Source organism: Xenopus tropicalis, chromosome 10, assembly GCF_000004195.4.
Source record: "Xenopus tropicalis strain Nigerian chromosome 10, UCB_Xtro_10.0, whole genome shotgun sequence".
NCBI classification, from domain to species: domain Eukaryota; kingdom Metazoa; phylum Chordata; class Amphibia; order Anura; family Pipidae; genus Xenopus; species Xenopus tropicalis.
The window spans coordinates 324,429-344,940 of NC_030686.2; the positions used below are offsets into that span (position 1 = coordinate 324,429).

The 20,512-nt window shown below is 50.3% G+C and overlaps 1 protein-coding gene across 1 annotated transcript in view; it reads left to right on the top strand.

Annotated features, from left to right (window-relative positions):
- Positions 1-1,563: 1,563 nt before the first annotated feature.
- Positions 1,564-20,512, top strand: part of LOC100145779 (bactericidal permeability-increasing protein) — a gene marked incomplete in the record, with an annotated part of 24,324 nt that continues 5,375 nt past the window's right edge. The window contains 11 exon segments of the mRNA XM_031894767.1: positions 1,564-1,786; positions 8,467-8,583; positions 8,823-8,937; positions 9,053-9,181; positions 10,717-10,872; positions 11,011-11,074; positions 11,178-11,238; positions 11,378-11,469; positions 11,540-11,716; positions 15,269-15,328; positions 15,541-15,711. Coding sequence (XP_031750627.1) covers positions 1,582-1,786; positions 8,467-8,583; positions 8,823-8,937; positions 9,053-9,181; positions 10,717-10,872; positions 11,011-11,074; positions 11,178-11,238; positions 11,378-11,469; positions 11,540-11,716; positions 15,269-15,328; positions 15,541-15,711 — 1,347 coding nt within the window.

The window sequence follows — 20,512 nt, forward strand, 5'->3', positions numbered from 1 at the left end:
CCTGCCCTGCCTCCTTGCTTTCCCTCCAGCCTCCCCCTGCCGTGCCTCCCTGCCTTCCCTCCATCCTTCCCCCTACCATGCCTTCCCTCCAGCCTCCCCCTGCCTTCTCTCCAGCCTCCCCACTGCCATGCCTCCCTGCCTTCTCTGCAGCCTCCTCCCTGCCTTCTCTTCTGCCTCCCCCCTGCCTACCTCCAGCCATGCCTCCCTGCCTTCCCTCCAGCCCTCCTTTTTGGTGGGTTTGGGTTCCCCCAGTCATGCCCTGCTATGGAGAGGTGGATATCAGGGTAAGAACCCCCTGCACATGGGGGGCACATGGGAGGCAATTGGTGGGGTACCCCCCCAACCCAGTCACCAATCTGTTCCTCATTCTGCCTCGGGGGACCCAGCGTTTATGGCCACAAAGTCACTCCCCCCTGTCGCTCCTATTTCTCTTCCTCCTTTACTTCCCCTTTTGTTTCATTAAATCGTTTCAGCTCGGGGGGGCACATATTATAATAAATACAAGGAATAAGTATAAATCAGTTACAATTCAAACATTGCAATATCGTCTCTTTAACTTACTGGGAGAGGGTATTTTTGCTCCCTGAGGAAAATAACTGGGGGAAGGTAAAAACTTGCTGCACCCTACCCCAGGGTTATGGAACCTCCCGTGAGTTGATATAGAACCTCCCCCTGAGTTGATATGGAACCTCCCCCTGAGTTGATATGGAACCTCCCCCTGAGTTGATATGGAACCTTCTCCAGAGTAGTTAAGGAACCTCCCCTGAGTTGATATGGAACCTCCCCCAGAGTAGTTATGGAACCTCCCCTGAGTTGATATAGAACCTCCCCCTGAGTTGATATGGAACCTCCTCCAGAGTAGTTAAGGAACCTCCCCTGAGTTGATATGGAACCTCCTCCAGAGTAGTTATGGAACCTCCCTCGAGTTGATATGGAACCCCCCCCATCTCCAGAGTTGTTATGGAATCTCCCCCAGAGTTATTAGGCCTCCCCCCGAGGTGTCATGGAACCTGCCCCCGAGATACGATGCTTGCCCTGGCTGAGCTTTGGAACCTGCTCATTAGTTGAGGAAGCAAAGTGCCAGTTTTTTAACCCATGGGGGCAGTTCTATATTTGGCTGGGGGGTATCAGGGCTCGCCTACTTAATACAAAGGGAAGGCCATGTTCTACTGGAGGACGTAGTGCTGGGGACCTGGAGCAGAATTAGATACCAGTGTAGGAGAAGTGAGTGCCAGTATAGATATGTAATAGGCCACTGCAGGAGTGAGGGGCAAGATCAGGGTAGTTAGTAGGAGACCAGTAAGGGTTAGTACCCTGCGGTGCCAGTGCTGCCAGTGTACGGACTCAAGGAGTCAGGAGATCCTTAGAGTGTGGGGCCACTGTGCCCTGTCAGTAGGAAGGAAAGGGGTATAAGGAGTGGAGATGGGGCAGATGAAAGGGGCCCGTTGGTGGGAGGGATGGGGGTATAAGGAGTGGAGCTGGGGGCAGATGGAAGAGGCCTGTTGGTGGGAGGGAAGGGGGTATAAGGAGTGGAGATGGGGCAGATGGAAGGGGCCCGTTGGTGGGAGGGAAGGGGGTATAATGAGTGGAGCTGGGGGCAGATGGAAGGGGCCTGTTGGTGGGAGGGCAGTTTCTGAGAGTGTAAATAAAAGACACAATGTTCCTCCCCAGTTTCACTTCCTTGTTCAGTTTCACTCATGTGCTGCTGTCTCAGAACCACTCAGTCTGGGCTCAGTTTCTGGAGTAAGTTCTGCACCACAGTGTCGGGGACTAAATCTCCAGGCAGGTACCGACATCTAATGCCCCATGTGTAACCCTCCTGCCACCCCACAGTGTCTAACTGCATCTTTTCTCTGTGCCCCTACCCTACTGCTCCTTCACTTTGCCCTCTGCCCCTAATGCCCCTCCCACCCTGTCTTACTGCCTCTCCCACCCTGTCCTACTGCCCCTCTCACCCTGTCCTACTGCCTCTCTCACCCTGTCCTACTGCCTCTCCCACCCTGTCCTACTGCCTCTCTCACCCTGTCCTACTGCCTCTCCCACCCTGTCCTACTGCCTCTCTCACCCTGTCCTACTGCCTCTCCCACCCTGTCCTACTGCCTCTCCCACCCTGTCCTACTGCCTCTCCCACCCTGTTCCTACTGCCTCTCCCACCCCTGTCCTTACTGCCTCTCCCACCCTGTCCTACTGCCTCTCCCACCCTGTCCTACTGCCTCTCCCACCCTGTCCTACTGCCTCTCCACCCTGTCCTACTGCCTCTCTCATCCCTGTCTACTGCCTCTCCCACCCTGTCCTACTGCCTCTCCCACCCTGTCCTACTGCCTCTCCCACCCTGTCCTACTGCCTCTCTCATCCCTGTCCTACTGCCTCTCCCACCCTGTCCTACTGCCTCTCCCACCCCTGCCCTACTGCCTCTCCCACCCTGTCCTACTGCCTCTCTCATCCCTGTCCTACTGCCTCTCCCACCCTGTCCTACTGCCTCTCCCACCCTGTCCTACTGCCTCTCCCACCCTGTCCTACTGCCTCTCCCACCCTGTCCTACTGCCTCTCCCACCCCTGTCCTACTGCCTCTCCCACCCTGTCCTACTGCCCCTCCCACCCTGTCCTACTGCCTCTCTCATCCTGTCCTACTGCCTCTCCCACCCTGTCCTACTGCCTCTCTCATCCCTGTCCTACTGCCTCTCCCACCCTGTCCTACTGCCCCTCGCCACCCCTGTCCTACTGCCTCTCCCACCCTGTCCTACTGCCTCTGCCACCCTGTCCTACTGCCTCTCTCATCCTGTCCTACTGGCCTCTCCCACCCTGTCCTACTGCCTCTCTCACCCTGTCTACTGCCTCTCACACCCTGTCCTACTGCCTCTCCCACCCCTGCCCTACTGCCTCTCTCATCCCTGTCCTACTGCCTCTCTCATCCTTGTCCTACTGCCTCTCCCACCCTGTCCTACTGCCTCTCCTTCATCCCTGTCCTACTGCCTCTCCCACCCTGTCCTACTGCCTCTCACCCCTGCCCTACTGCCTCTCTCATCCCTGTCCTACTGCCTCTCTCATCCTTGTCCTACTGCCTCTCCCACCCTGTCCTACTGCCTCTCCCACCCCTCCCTAACTGGCCTCTCTCATCCCTGTCTACTGCCTCTCCCACCCTGTCCTACTGCCTCTCCCACCCTGTCCTACTGCCTCTCCCACCCTGTCCTACTGCCTCTCCCACCCTTGTCCTACTGCCTCTCCCACCCTGTCCTACTGCCTCTCCCACCCTGTCCTACTGCCTCTCCATCCCTGTCCCTACTGCCTCTCCCACCCTGTCCTACTGCCTCTCCCACCCTGTCCTACTGCCTCTCCCACCTGTCCTACGCCTCTCATCCCTGTCCTACTGCTCTCCCACCCCTGTCCTACTGCCTCTCCACCCTGTCCTACTGCCTCTCCACCCTGTCCTACTGCCCTCTCCCACCCTGTCCCTACTGCCTCTCCCACCCTGTCCTACTGCCTCTCCACCCTGTCCTAACTGCCTCTCCCACCCTGTCCTAACTGCCTCTCCCACCCCTGTCCTACTGCCTCTCCCACCCTGTCCTACTGCCTCTCCACCCTGTCCTACTGCCTCTCCCACCCTGTCCTACTGCCTCTCCCACCCTGTCCTACTGCCTCCCACCCCTGTCCTACTGCCTCTCCACCCTGTCCTACTGCCTCTCTCATCCCTGTCCTAACTGCCTCTCCCATCCTGTCCTACTGCCTCTCCCCCTGTCCTACTGCCTCTCCCACCCTGTCCTACTGCCTCTCTCATCCTGTCCTACTGCCTCTCCACCCTGTCCTACTGCCTCTCTCACCCTGTCCTACTGCCTCTCCCACCCTGTCCTACTGCCTCTCCCACCCTGCCCTACTGCCTCTCTCACCCTGTCCTACTGCTCTGCCCACCCTGTCCTACTGCCTCTCCCACCTGTCCTACTGCCTCTCCCGACCTGTCCTACTGCCTCTCCCACCCTGTCCTACTGCCTCTCCCACCCTGTCCTACTGCCTCTTCCACCCTGTCCTACTGCCTCTCTCATCCTGTCCTACTGCCTCTCTTACCCCTGTCCTACTGCTCTCTTACCCTTGTCCTACTGCCTCTCTCATCCCTGTCCTACTGCCTCTCCCACACTGTCCTACTGCCTCTCCCACCCTGTCCTACTGCCTCTCCCACCCTGTCCTACTGCCTCTCTCATCCCTGTCCTACTGCCTCTCCCACCCTGTCCAACTGCCTCTCCCACCCCTGCCCTACTGCCTCTCCCACCCTGTCCTACTGCTCTTCCCCCCTGTCCTACTGCCTCTCCCACCCTGTCCTACTGCCTCTCCCACCCTGTCCTACTTCCTCTCTCATCCTGTCCTACTGCCTCTCCCACCCTGTCCTACTGTCTCTCCCACCCTGTCCTACTGCCTCTCTCATCCTGTCCTACTGCCTCTCCCACCCTGTCCCACTGCCTCTCCCCCCCCTGCCCTACTGCCTCTCCCACCCTGTCCTACTGCCTCTCTCATACCTGTCCTACTGCCTCTCCCACCCTGTCCTACTGCCTCTCCCACCCTGTCCTACTGCCTCTCCCACCCTGTCCTACTGCCTCTCTCATCCCTGTCCTACTTGCCTCTCCCACCTTGGTCCCACTGCCTCTCCCACCCTGCCCTACTGCCTCTCCCACCCTGTCCTACTGCCTCTCTCATCCTGTCCTACTGCCTCTCCCACCCCTGCCCTACTGCCTTCCCACCCTGTCCTACTGCCTCTCTCATCCATGTCCTACTGCCTCTCCCACCCCTGTCCTACTGCCCCTCCCACCCTGTCCTACTGCCTCTCCCACCCTGTCCTACTGCCTCTCTCATCCCTGCCCTACTGCCTTATGTATAGTGACCCCCGCATAGTATTATGTATAGTGACCCCCCCATATAGTATTATGTATAGTGACCCCCCCATATAGTATTATGTATAGTGACCCCCCGTATAGTATAATGTATAGAGACCCCCCGTATAGTATTATGTATAGTGACCCCCCGTATAGTATTATGTATAGTGACCCCCCCGTATAGTATTATGTATAGTGACCCCCTGTATAGTATTATGTATAGTGACCCCCCCATATAGTATTATGTATAGTACCCCCCGTATAGTATTATGTATAGAGACCCCCCGTATAGTATTATGTATAGAGACCCCCCGTATAGTATTATGTATAGAGACCCCCCGTATAGTATTATGTATAGTGACCCCCGCATAGTATTATGTATAGTGACCCCCCCATATAGTATTATGTATAGTGACCCCCCCCCATATAGTATTATGTATAGTGACCCCCCGTATAGTATAATGTATAGAGACCCCCCATATAGTATTATGTATAGTGACCCCCCCGTATAGTATTATGTATAGTGACCCCCCTTATAGTATTATGTATAGAGACCCCTCTTATAGTATTATGTATAGTGACCCCCCGTATAGTATTATGTATAGAGACCCCCCGTATAGTATTATGTATAGAGACCCCCCGTATAATATTATGTATAGAGACCCCCCGTATAGTATTATGTATAGAGACCCCCCGTATAGTATTATGTATAGAGACCCCCGTATAGTATTATGTATAGAGACCCCCCTTATAGTATTATGTATAGTGACCCCCCATATAGTATTATGTATACGTGACCCCCCGTATAGTATTATGTATAGAGACCCCGTATAGTATTATGTATAGAGACCCCCCGTATAGTATTATGTATAGAGACCCCCCCGTATAGTATTATGTATAGAGACCCCCTTTATAGTATTATGTATAGAGACCCCCCCGTATAGTATTATGTATAGTGACCCCCCTATAGTATTATGTATAGTGACCCCCGTATAGTATTATGTATAGTGACCCCCCGTATAGTATTTTGTATAGTGACCCCCCCATATAGTATTATGTATAGTGACCCCCCATATAGTAATATGTATAGAGACCCCCCGTATAGTATTATGTATAGTGACCCCCCGTATAGTATTATGTATAGAGACCCCCCGTATAGTATTATGTATAGTGACCCCCTGTATAGTATTATGTATAGTGACCCCCCCCATAGTATTATTGTATAGTGACCCCCCCTATAGTATTATGTATAGTGACCCCCCCGTATAGTATTAGTATAGAGACCCCCCGTATAGTATTATGTATAGTGACCCCCCCTATAGTATTATGTATAGTGACCCCGTATAGTATTATGTATAGTGACCCCCCGTATAGTATTTTGTATAGTGACCCCCCATATAGTAGTATGTATAGTGACCCCCATATAGTAATATGTATAGAGATCCCCCGTATAGTATTTTGTATAGTGACCCCGTATTGTATTATGTATAGTGACCCCCGTATAGTATTATGTATAGAGACCCCCCCGTATAGTATTATGTATAGTGCCCCCTTATAGTAATATGTATAGAGACCCCCCGTATAGTATTATGTATAGAGACCCCCCAGTATAGTATTATGTATAGAGACCCCCTTATAGTATTATGTATAGAGACCCCCGTAATATGTATATGTTAGTGACCCCCCGTATAGTATTATGTATAGAGCCCCCGTATAGTATTATGTATAGTGACCGCCCCTGTATAGTATTATGTATAGAGACCCCCCGTAATAATATTATGTATAGTGACCCCCCGTATAGTATTATGTATAGAGACCCCCCGTATAGTATTATGTATAGAGACCCCCCTTATAGTATTATGTATAGAGACCCCCTATAGTATTATGTATAGTGACCCCCGTATAGTATTATGTATAGTGACCCCCCGTATAGTATTTTGTATAGTGACCCCCCCATATAGTTAATTATGTATAGTGACCCCCATATAGTAATATATATAGAGACGCGCCGTATAGTATTATGTATAGTGACCCCCCGTATAGTATTATGTATAGAGAGCCCCCCCGTATAGTATTATGTATAGTGACCCCCTGTATAGTATTATGTATAGTGAGCCCCCCTATAGTATTATGTATAGTGACCCCCCCCCATATAGTATTATGTATTAGAGACCCCGTATAGTATTATGTATAGTGACCCCCTATAGTATTATGTATAGTGACCCCCGTATCAGTATTATGTAATAGTGACCCCCCGTATAGTATTTTGTATAGTGACCCCCCCATAGATAGTAGTATGTATAGTGACCCCCATATAGTATATGTATAGAGATCCCCCATATAGTAATATGTATAGAGATCCCCGTATAGTATTATGTATAGTGACCCCCCGTATAGTATTATGTATAGTGACCCCCCCATATAGTATTATGTATAGAGTCCCCCAGTATAGTATTATGTATAGAGACCCCCCGTATAGTATTATGTATAGAGACCCCCCGTATAGTATTATGTATTGAGACCCCACCTTATAGTATTATGTATAGAAGAATCCCCCCGTATAGTATTATGTATAGAGACCCCCCGTATAGTATTATGTATAGAGACCCCCCGTATAGTATTATGTACAGAGCCCCCCCATATAGTATTATGTATAGTGACCCCCCGTATAGTATTATGTATAGAGACCCCCAGTATAGTATTATGTATAGAGACCCCCGTAATAGTATTATGTATAGAGACCCCCCGTATAGTATTATGTATAGTGACCCCCCCGTATAGTATTATGTATAGAGACCCCCCGTATAGTATTATGTATAGAGACCTCCCCCTTATAAGTATTATGTATAGAGGACCCCCAGTATAGTATTATGTATATAGACCCGCCCGTATAAGTATTATGTATAGAGACCCCCCGTATAGTATTTATGTATAGAGACCCCCTTATAGTATTATGTATAGAGACCCCTATTAGTATTATGTATAGAGACCCCCCGTATAGTATAATGTATAGTGACCCGTATAGTATTATGTATAGTGACCCCCGTATAGTATTATGTATAGAGACCCCCGTATAGTATTATGTATAGAGAGCCCGTATAGTATTATGTATAGAGACCCCCCGTATAGTATTATGTATAGAGACCCCCGTATAGTATTATGTATAGAGACCCCCCGTATAGTATTATGTATAGTGACCCCCCGTATAGTATTATGTATAGTGACCCCCCCGTATAGTATTATGTATAGTGACCCCCCCGTATAGTATTATGTATAGTTACCCCTTGTATAGTATTATGTATAGTGACCCCCCGTATAGTATTATGTATAGAGAGCCCCGTATAGTATTATGTATAGTGACCCCCCATATAGTAATATGTATAGAGACCCCCGTATAGTATTATGTATAGTGACCCCCCATATAGTAATATGTATAGAGACCCCCCGTATAGTATTATGTATAGTGACCCCCCATATAGTAATATGTATAGAGACCCCCCGTATAGTATTATGTATAGTGACCCCCCGTATAGTATTATGTATATTTATAAATGAGTCAATGTGTTGTTTGAGCCAATGGCCCCCTATTAACCCCTTTCTGTTTCAGACACCCCTTCATATAAAATGAAGCTTTGGGTGCCCCTCGTTCTGTTGGTTTGTGGCGCCACCAAGTGTGAGGAGCCGGGAATTAAAGGGAGACTTACCCTTAAGGGACTGCATTATGGTGAGAGGATACTTGTGGCTCCTCAGGGGTGGATTCATTTCATCCAATCACGGTGGAAAAGGCCTGGGATTGGTTGACAGGGGCACTGATGGATAGAGATATACCTAGGAATGCTGGGAGTTTCCGGTCTAATGACAGGACCTATGGGTGATGGGAGTTGATAACGCGGGGGGCGCAGGAGGGGGGGTATTTGAGTAATGATCCCTAACCCCGGGGGGCTCTCTGTGTTGCCCCAACAGGTTGGCAAGTGGTGTTAGAGGAGGTGCAGAGGAGACTTTCATCCCTTCAGATCCCTGATGTCTCCGGCTCAGTCTCTGTCCCAGTCCTGGGGGCCATTTACTACTCTGTCAGTAGGTATGTCGGGGGGGAGTCAGTGTTTTACCACAGAGCTGACAATCTGAATATGAGAATACTTTTAGCAGCCAGAGCTAATGCCCCATATCTCTCCCATACCCATGTATTGGGGCAGTTTGCAGATTCAGGAGTTGGACCTGTCCCATTCCGATGCCTCCTTCTCCTCGGACACTGGGCTCAAGGTGTCAGTGAGCGACGGTCGGACCCGGGTCACCGGATACATAGAAATCAGAACAGTTCTCTTGTAAGTATTCAAGCCCATCTGGGGCAGGAAGGTCCCTTGGCTAGTTACTGTACTGTCCCTGCAGTGTCACTATAGGAGGCGCTGTGGTACAAGCCCATCTGGGGCAGGAAGGTCCCTTGGCTAGCTGCTGTACTGTCCCTGCAGTGTCACTATAGGAGGCGCTGTGGTACAAGCCCATCTGGGGCAGGAAGGTCCCTTGGCTAGTTACTGTACTGTCCCTGCAGTGTCACTATAGGAGGCGCTGTGCTATTTCCCCTGCAGTGTCACTATAGGAGGCGCTGTGGTACAAGCCCATCTGGGGCAGGAAGGTCCCTTGGCTAGCTGCTGTACTGTCCCTGCAGTGTCATATAGAGGGCTTGGTACAAAGCCCATCTGGGACAGGAAGGTCCCTTGGCTAGCTGCTGTACTGTCCCTGCAGTGTCACTATAGGAGGCGCTGTGGTACAAGCCCATCTGGGACAGGAAGGTCCCTTGGCTAGCTGCTGTACTGTCCCTGCAGTGTCACTATAGGAGGCGCTGTGGTACAAGCCCATCTGGGACAGGAAGGTCCCTTGGCTAGTTACTGTACTGTCCCTGCAGTGTCACTATAGGAGGCGCTGTGGTACAAGCCCATCTGGGGCAGGAAGGTCCCTTGGCTAGCTGCTGTACTGTCCCTGCAGTGTCACTATAGGAGGCGCTGTGCTATTTTCCCTCTGCAGTGGGTCACTATAGGAGGTGCTGGTGGTACAAAGCCATCCTTGGGGCAGGAAGGTCCCTTGGCTAGCTGCTGTACTGTGCCCTGCAGTGGTCACTATAGGAGGCCGCTGTCTATTTCCTGCAGTGTCACTATAGGAGGTGGCCTGTGGTACAAGCCCATCCTGAAGGCCAGGAAGGCCTTGGCTATCTGCTGAAACTGTCCTGCAGTGTCACACTATAGGAAAGTGCGCTGTGTTACAGGAGCCCATCTGGGGCAGGAAGGTCCCTTGGCTAGCTGCTGTACTGTCCCTGCAGTGTCACTATAGGAGGCGCTGTGGTACAAGCCCATCTGGGGCAGGAAGGTCCCTTGGCTAGCTACTGTACTGTCCCTGCAGTGTCACTATAGGAGGCGCTGTGGTACAAGCCCATCTGGGGCAGGAAGGTCCCTTGGCTAGCTACTGTACTGTCCCTGCAGTGTCACTATAGGAGGCGCTGTGCTATTTCCCCTGCAGTGTCACTATAGGAGGCGCTGTGGTACAAGCCCATCTTGGGGCGGAAGGTCCCCTTGGCTAGCTGCTGTCTGTCCCTGCAGTGTCAACTATAGAGGCGCTGTGGTAGCAGCCATCTGGGGCAGGAAGGTCCCTTGGCTAGCTACTGTACTGTCCCTGCAGTGTCACTATAGGAGGCGCTGTGGTACAAGCCCATCTGGGGCAGGAAGGTCCCTTGGCTAGCTGCTGTACTGTCCCTGCAGTGTCACTTTAGGAGGTGCTGTGCTATTTCCCCTGCAGTGTCACTATAGGAGGCGCTGTGCTATTTCCCCTGCAGTGTCACTATAGGAGGCGCTGTGCTATTTCCCCTCAGTGGTACTTCATCTTCGCTGGAGGTCTCAGTTGATGGTTTGTCCCTTTCTGCTGTTCTTGGACTCACGCGAGATGACGCCGGGCGCGGTGCGTTGTGGAATGCCGGATGCAGCTCCAGTGTTGGCCAAGTGGACCTTAATTTCCACGGTGGATCTGGGTAAGTGCTGTTTAATGAATTGCTGGGGGCAATAGTGCATGTAGCAGTTTATGGTTTGCCACGGGGCATTTAGATGGGGCATCTCCCCTCAGGATCATGTGGTTGGGCCAGTATCCAATGGTTGTCCTACACTCACAGGTGGATTCTCAGCATGTTCAAGGGTTCAATGCTTGGCCCCATTCATGATGCCTTCAGCCAACAGGTGAGCCAATGAGAAACCAGAAAGCGCGTGGAGGGGGGGTGTAAATGTTATTGTGACATTACTGATGGGAGGCTCTTGGTTTGTGCCACTTCTCTTCCCGTAGTTGTGCCCCCAGTTTGATAGGTCTGTTGTGCAGATGGAGACGCTACTGAGCAGCCTGCCAGGTAAGTGCCCCTTCAACCCAATGAGCCGGGCTCTTTACCCACATTCACACACAAATGCCCCAGGGAACCTTCTGAGCTCCTCTTGTAGTCTCTCTATTATCTGCCATGGCCCAGGGTGTCTCACAAGCTGTCTCCACAGTTACAGAACCAGTGGATTCGGTGGCTGCTCTGGAGCTGTCTCTGGTTTCTCCTCCACTCATTACTGAGCAAAACGTGGACCTTCTCGTGAGGGTAGGTGGCACGGCCTAGGGGCAGCTTGCCCGGAGGAATACAAAGAGTTAACATCTTATTCATATTTTAGGGGCAATTTGTTGGTCTCTCCCAGCGCTGGGACGTTCCTTACTCCCCGGTAGAGATGGACCTCCCAGATGCCGAGTCCAGAATGCTGGTTCTTGCCGTGTCCCAGTTCTCCGCTAACTCCGCCTCCTACGTGCACTACAAATCGGGGGCTCTCAGGGCCAATATCACCGATGACATGGTAAGAAGGGGGGGACACGGACCGGCCTAATGTACGGGTGTTCCTGGCACAACTGCCCAGGGCTGGGGTAAATGTACTGAAGGCTTAGGAAGGGAACTGCCCTTTGTTTCAAGGCAAAGTTAGACTTCTGTAGAGAATTTATGGGTCTGAATTGAGTAGATCAGTCAAACTGTGCCCTGGGGCCTGGGTGGCACTGCCCATCCCTTTCCTGCTTATTCCGCATGGGGATGCCACACAGTGCCAGGGCCAGAAGGCACCGCCGGAGAACGGACCCACGAGGAGGAGTTTGGGTCAGAACCTTTTGATTAATAATACCAAAGTCTTACCTGATGGCCACAAACTGTAAAAGCTTCTCTCAGGGAGGGTAAGTACAAGGGCAAGTGGGTGATAAAGATAGTCCCCCCCCCAAACCAAGACAGAAGGGGGCATTTACCAGACCTGCGGCAATTTAACCAGAGTGTGCCAAGGAGAAAAACATGGCGGCTTTGTGCCCTACCTTCCCCTTTGTATCACGTGACCAGTGATATTCTCAGACAATTTGAAATTGGTCTTCAAAATAGTTACTGAGAAAAACGTTTGTTAGATGGTTGGGGTGGGATTATTATTGGGGTACAATCAATAGTTACTGAGAATAATGTCTGTTAGATGGTTGGGGTGGGATTATTAATTGGGTACCATCAATAGTTACTGAGAATAACGTCTGTTAGATGGTTGGGTGGGATTAATTATTGGGGTCCACCTAGTTTTATCTGAGAATAACATCTGTTTAGATTGGTGGGGTGGGATTATTATTAGGGTACAAATTCAATAGTTACTGAGAATAATGTCTGTTAGATGGTTTGGGGTGGGATTATTATTGGGTACCATCATAGTTACTTGAGAATAACGTTCTGTTTAGGATGGTTGGGGGTGGGATTAATTATTGGGGTATGCCAATCCAATAGTTACTGAGAATAACGTGTGTTAGATGGTTGGGGTGGATTATTATTGGGGTTCCATCAATAGTTACTGAGCTAACGTGTGGTTAGATGGTTGGGGTGGGATTATTATTGGGGTACCATCAATAGTTACTGAGAATAACGTCTGTTAGATGGTTGGGGTGGGATTATTATTGGGGTACCATCAATAGTTACTGAGAATACGTCTGTTAGAATGGTTGGGGTGGGATTATTATTGGGTTCCATCAATAGTTAACTGAGATAACGTCTGTTAGATGGTTGGGGTGGGATTATTATTGGGGTAACCATCCATAGTTACTGAGAATAAACGTCTGTAGATGGTTGGGGTGGGATTATTATGGGGTACCAATCAAATAGTTACTGAGGAAATAAGTCTGTAGATGGTTTAGGGTGGATTATTATTGGGGTACCATCAATAGTTAATAGTTAGAATAACGTCTGTTTAGATGGTTGGGGTGGGATTATTATTGGGGTACCATCATAGTTATGAGAATAACGTCTGTTAGATGGTTTTGGGGGTGGGATTTATTATTGGGGTAACCCATCAATAGTTAACTTGAGAATAACGTCTGTTAGATGGTGGGGTGGGATTATTATTGTACGCATTCAATAGTTTTACTGAGAATACGTCTGTTAGATGGTGGGGGTGGGATTATTATTGGGGTACCCATCCAATAGTTACTGAGAATAACGTCTGTTAGATGGTTAGGGTGGGATTAATTATTGGGTTTCCACTCAATATTAATGAGAATCAACGTGTGTTTAGATTTGGTTGGGGTGGGATTATTATTGGGGTACCATCAATAGTTACTGAGAATAACGTCTGTTAGATGGTTGGGGTGGGATTATTATTGGGGTTCCATCGATAGTTACTGAGAATAACGTGTGTTAGATGGTTGGGGTGGGATTATTATTGGGGTACCATCAATAGTTATAGAGAATAACGTGTGTTAGATGGTTGGGGTGGGATTATTATTGGGGTACCATCAATAGTTATAGAGAATAACGTCTGTTAGATGGTTGGGGTGGGATTATTATTGGGGTACCATCAATAGTTACTGAGAATAACGTTTGTTAGATGGTTAGGGTGGGATTATTATTGGGGTACCATCAATAGTTACTGAGAATAACGTGTGTTAGATGGTTGGGGTGGGTTTATTATTGGGGTACCATCAATAGTTACTGAGAATAACGTCTGTTAGATGGTTGGGGTGGGATTTTGATTGGGGTTCCATCATATAGTTATAGAGAAATAACGTCTGGTTAGATGGTTAGGGTGGGATTATAGTTGGGGTACCATGCAATAGTTATAGAGAAATAACGTGTGTTAGATGGTTGGGGTGGGATTATTATTGGGGTACCATCAATAGTTACTGAGAATAACGTGTGTTAGATGGTTGGGGTGGGATTATTATTGGGGTTCCATCAATAGTTACTGAGAATAACGTCTGTTAGATGGTTGGGGTGGGATTATTATTGGGGTACCATCAATAGTTATAGAGAATAACGTGTGTTAGATGGTTGGGGTGGGATTATTATTGGGGTACCATCAATAGTTATAGAGAATAAAGTGTGTTAGATGGTTGGGGTGGGATTATTATTGGGGTACCATCATAGTTATAGAGAATAACGTCTGTTAGATGGTTGGGGTGGGATTATTTATTGGGGTACATCAATAGTTACTGGAGAATAACGTCTGTTGATGGTTGGGTTGGGATTATTATTGGGGGTCACCATCAATAGTTACTGGGAGATAAGTTGTTAGATGGTTGGGGTGGGAATTTATTTATTGGTAACCAATCAATAGTTACTGAGAAATAACGGTTGTGTTTTAGATGGTTGGGGTGGGATTATTATTGGGGTACCATCAATAGTTACTGAGAATAACGTGTGTTAGATGGTTGGGGTGGGATTATTATTGGGGTACCATCAATAGTTACTGAGAATAACGTCTGTTAGATGGTTGGGGTGGGATTATTATTGGGGTACCATCAATAGTTACTGAGAATAACGTCTGTTAGATGGTTGGGGTGGGATTATTATTGGGGTACCATCAATAGTTACTGAGAATAACGTCTGTTAGATGGTTGGGGTGGGATTATTATTGGGGTACCATCAATAGTTACTGAGAATAACGTCTGTTAGATGGTTGGGGTGGGATTATTATTGGGGTACCATCAATAGTTACTGAGAATAACGTCTGTTAGATGGTTGGGGTGGGATTATTATTGGGGTTACCATCAATAGTTATAGAGAATAACGTCTGTTAGATGGTTAGGGTGGGATTATTATTGGGGTTCCATCAATAGTTATAGAGAATAACGTCTGCTAGATGGTTGGGGTGGGATTATTATTGGGGTACCATCAATAGTTACTGAGAATAACGTCTGTTAGATGGTTGGGGTGGGATTATTATTGGGGTACCATCAATAGTTATAGAGAATAACGTCTGCTAGATGGTTGGGGTGGGATTATTATTGGGGTACCATCAATAGTTGCTGTGCTGGGGGAAAGATGGGGTGCAGGGTGGATCTGCAGATAAGGACAAATATAAAACAACCATAAAATGGGAATAAAATTCTGTTTTTTTCAGATCCCCAAGGAATCTCCACTTCGGTTAAATACGAAAAGCTTTGCAGCCTTTGCCCCTGAGGTAGGTTTCCCTATTACCCCGGGGTAGATTAGGGCTCCCCTATTCCTGGCTGAACCCCTGGGTCAGGAGGTGCCAATATTTGGGAAACATACAGTTCTCAATGGCTGCTCTGCCCCCGGGTACCAAGGGATAGGGCAGATCTCGTGCCCAATGGCTACTGAGGGGCAATGCTTAGGGGCAGATATTAGTTAAACTGTCCCTATCTCCTGTAGCTCCCCAACCGGTTCCCGGGGTCCCCCCCTCTCCTCCTGCAACTTTCTGCTCCATCTCCCCCCGAAGTGACCTGCCAGACAGACCTACTGACCCTCGGAGCCTCGCTGGATATACAGCTGTCTGCTTTGTACCCCGAGAGCCCACCTGCCCCGGCCTTTCAGCTCCAGGCAGTGAGTAATGCCCCGGGGGATCCATTGTGCAGAGCTGAGTGGGGATCCATTGTGCAGAGCTGAGTGGGGATCCATTGTGCAGAGCTGAGTGGGGATCTATTGTGCAGAGCTGAGTGGGGATCCATTGTGCAGAGCTGAGTGGGGATCCATTGTGCAGAGCTGAGTGGGGATCCATTGTGCAGAGCTGAATGGGGATCCATTGTGCAGAGCTGAGTGGGGATCCACTGTGCAGAGCTGAGTGGGGATCCATTGTGCAGAGCTGAGTGGGGATCCATTGTGCAGAGCTGAGTGTGGATCCACTGTGCAGAGCTGAGTGGGGATCCATTGTGCAGAGCTGAATGGGGAAGCTGAATGGGGATCCATTGTGCCAGAGCTGAGTGGGATCCACTGTGCAGAGCTGAGTGGGGATCCACTGTGCAGAGCTGAGTGGGGATCCATTGTGCAGAACTGAGTGGGGATCCATTGTGCAGAACTGAGTGGGATCCATTGTGCAGAGCTGGGTGGGGATCCATTGTGCAGAGCTGAATGGGGAATCCATTGTGCAGAGCTGAGTGGGGATCCACTGTGCAGAGCTGAGTGGGGAATGCCATTGTGCAGAACTGAGTGGGTTGATCCATTGTGCAGAGCTGGTGGGGATCCATTGTGCAGAGCTTGAGGGGGGGATTCCACTGTGCAGAGCTGAGTGGGATCCATTTGTTGCAGTAGCTGAGTGGGGATCCATTGTGCAGAGCTGGGTGGGGATCCATTGTGCAGAGCTGAATGGGGATCCATTGTGCAGAGCTGAGTGGGGATCCACTGTGCAGAGCTGAGTTGGGATCCATTGTGCAGAACTGAGCGGGAAAGCTGAATGGGGATCCATTGTGCAGAGCTGAGTGGGGATCCATTGTGCAGAGCTGGGTGGGGATCCATTGTGCAGAGCTGAGTGGGGATCCATTGTGCAGAGCTGGGTGGGGATCCATTGTGCAGAGCTGAATGGGGATCCACTGTGCAGAGCTGAGTGGGGATCCATTGTGCAGAGCTGAGTGGGGATCCATTGTGCAGAGCTGGGTGGGGATCCATTGTGCAGAGCTGAGTGGGGATCCACTGTGCAGAGCTGAGTGGGGATCCATTGTGCAGAGCTGAGTGGGGATCCATTGTGCAGAGCTGAGTGGGGATCCACTGTGTGCAGAGAGCTGAGTTGGGATCCATTGTGCAGAACTGAGCGGGGAAGCTGAATGGGGATCCATTGTGCAGAGCTGAGTGTGGATCCACTGTGCAGAGCTGAGTGGGGATCCATTGTGCAGAGCTGAATGGGGAAGCTGAATGGGGATCCATTGTGCAGAGCTGAGTGGGGATCCACTGTGCAGAGCTGAGTGGGGATCCACTGTGCAGAGCTGAGTGGGGATCCATTGTGCAGAGCTGAATGGGGAAGCTGAATGGGGATCCATTGTGCAGAGCTGAGTGGGGAAGCTGAGTGGGGATCCATTGTGCAGAGCTGAGTGGGGATCCATTGTGCAGAGCTGAATTGGGAAGCTGAATGGGGATCCATTGTGCAGAGCTGAGTGGGAAGCTGAGTGGGGATCCATTGTGCAGAGCTGAGTGGGGATCCATTGTGCAGAGCTGGGTGGGGATCCATTGTGCAGAACTGAGTGGGGAAGCTGAGTGGGGATCCATTGTGCAGAGCTGAATGGGGATCCACTGTGCAGAGCTGAGTGGGGATCCACTGTGCAGAGCTGAGTGGGGATCCACTGTGCAGAACTGAGTGGGGATCCATTGTGCAGAGCTGAGTGGGGATCCACTGTGCAGAACTGAGGGGGGATCCATTGTGCAGAACTGAGTGGGGATCCATTGTGCAGAGCTAAGGGGGAACCATTGTGCAGAGCTGAGGGGGGATCCATTGTGCAGAGCTGAGGGGGGATCCATTGTGCAGAGCTGAGGGGGGATCCATTGTGCAGAGCTGAGGGGGGATCCATTGTGCAGAGCTGAGTGGGGATCCATTGTGCAGAGCTGAGGGGGGATCCATTGTGCAGAGCTGAGGGGGGATCCCTACTCACCTCTTTGTGTTTGTAGGACTTTGAGACTGAGATAAATATTCTGCTGTCAGAAGAAGCTCTGGGGGCGACACTGGCCTTACAGAAGTAAGAGTTCCTGCCCCCCCATATGCAGATGTACCCCATGCCCCATGCCCCATACCATCAATGTCATCCAAATACCCCCCCCCCCCATTGCTCTATTCCTTCTCCCCCCGGCATTTGTCTACCTGCCCCCAAGACTTGATTCCACCTGTACCCACTGCAGCTGCACGGGGGCCTCACAGGCCAACAGGGGCCCATATACACCCCACTGCATGGTCCTATCTACCCCCACTGCATGGTCCTATCTACCCCCACTGCATGGTCCTATCTACCCCCACTGCATGGTCCTATCTACCCCCACTGCATGGTCCTATCTACCCCCACTGCATGGTCCTATCTACCCCCACTGCATGGTCCTATCTACCCCCACTGCATGGTCCTATCTGCCCCCACTGCATGGTCCTATCTGCCCCCACTGCATGGTCCTATCTACCCACTGCATGGTCCTATCTACCCCCACTGCATGGTCCTATCTACCCCCACTGCATGGTCCTATCTACTCCCACTGCATGGTCCTATCTGCCCCCACTGCATGGTCCTATCTACCCCCACTGCATGGTCCTATCTACCCCCACTGCATGGTCCTATCTACTTCCACTGCATGGTCCTATGTGCCCCCACTGCATGGTCCTTCTTACCCCCACTGCATGGTCCTATCTGCCCCACTGCATGGTCCTATCTACCCCCACTCCATGGTTCTATCTGCCCCCACTCCATGGTTCTACCTATCTGCCCCCACTCCATGGTTCTATCTGCCCCCACTCCATGGTTCTATCTACCCCCACTGCATGGTCCTATCTACCCCCACTCCATGGTTCTACCTATCTACCCCCACTCCATGGTTCTACTATCTACCCCCACTCCATGGTTCTATCTATCTACCCAACTCCATGGTTCTACCTATCTACCCCCACTCCATGGTTCTACCTATCTACCCCCACTCCATGGTTCTACCTATCTACCCCCACTCCATGGTTTACGCTATCTCTCCCACTCCATGGTTCTACCTATCTACCCCCACTCCATGGTTCTATCTATCTACCCCAACTCCATGGTTCTACTATCTACCCCCACTCCATGGTTCTACCTATCTACCCCACTCCATGGTTCTACTATCTACCCCCACTCCATGGTTCTACCTATCTACCCCCACTCCATGGTTCTATCTATCTACCCCCACTCCATGGTTTCTATCTATCTACCCCCTCCATGGTTCTACCTATCTACCCCCACTCCATGGTTCTATCTATCTACCCCCACTCCATGGTTCTACTATCTGCCCCCACTCCATGGTTCTATCTACCCCCACTGCATGGTCCTATCTACCCCACTCCATGGTTTATCCTATCTACCCCCACTCCATGGTTCTATCTATCTACCCCCACTCCATGGTTCTATCTATCTACCCCCACTCCATGGTTCTACCTATCTACCCCCAATCCATGGTTCTATCTATCTACCCACACTCCATGGTTCTACCTATCTACCCCCACTCCATGGTCCTATCTACCCCCACTCCATGGTTCTATCTACCCCCACTGCATGGTCCTATCTACCCCCACTCCATGGTTCTATCTATCTACCCCCACTCCATGGTTCTATCTATCTACCCCACTCCATGGTTCTATCTATCTACCCCACTCCATGGTTATTATCTACCCCCACTCCATGGTTCTATCTATCTACCCACTCCATGTCCTATCTATCTATCCCCCACTGCATGGTCCTATCTACCACCCACTCAATGGTTCTACCTATCTACCCCCACTCCATGGTTCTACTTATCTACCCCACTCCATGGTTCTATCTATCTACCCCCACTCCATGGTCCTATCTATCTACCCCCACTGCATGGTCCTATCTACCCCCACTCCATGGTTCTATCTATCTATCTACCCCCACTCCATGGTTCTACCTATCTACCCCCACTCCATGGTTCTATCTATCTACCCCCACTCCATGGTTCTACCTATCTACCCCCACTCCATGGTTCTATCTATCTACCCCCACTCCATGGTTCTATCTATCTACCCCCACTCCATGGTTCTATCTATCTACCCCCACTGCATGGTCCTATCTACCCCCACTCCATGGTTCTATCTATCTACCCCCACTCCATGGGTTCTACCTATCTACCCCCACTCCATGGTTCTACCTATCTAACCCCCACTCCATGGTTTCTACCTGATTATCTACCCCCCACTCCATGGTTCTTACCTACCCCCACTCCATGGTTCTACCTATCTACCCCCACTCCATGGTTCTTACCTATTTTCTACCCCCACTCCATGGTTCTATCTATATACCCCCTCCATGGTTCTATCTATCTCCCACTGCAGGTCCTATCTACCCCCACTCCATGGTTCTATCTATCTACCCACTCCATGGTTCTATCTATCTACCCCCACTGCATGGTCCTATCTACCCCCACTCCATGGTTCTATCTATCTACCCTCCATGGTTCTACCTATCTACCCCACTCCATGGTTCTATCTATCTACCCCCACTCCATGGTTCTATCTATCTACCCCCACTCCATGGTTCTACCTATCTACCCCCACTCCATGTTCTACCTATCTACGCCCCACTCCATGGTTCTATCTATCTACCCCCACTCCATGGTTCTACCTATCTACCCCCACTCCATGGTTCTATCTACCCCACTGCATGGTCCTCCTCTACCCCCA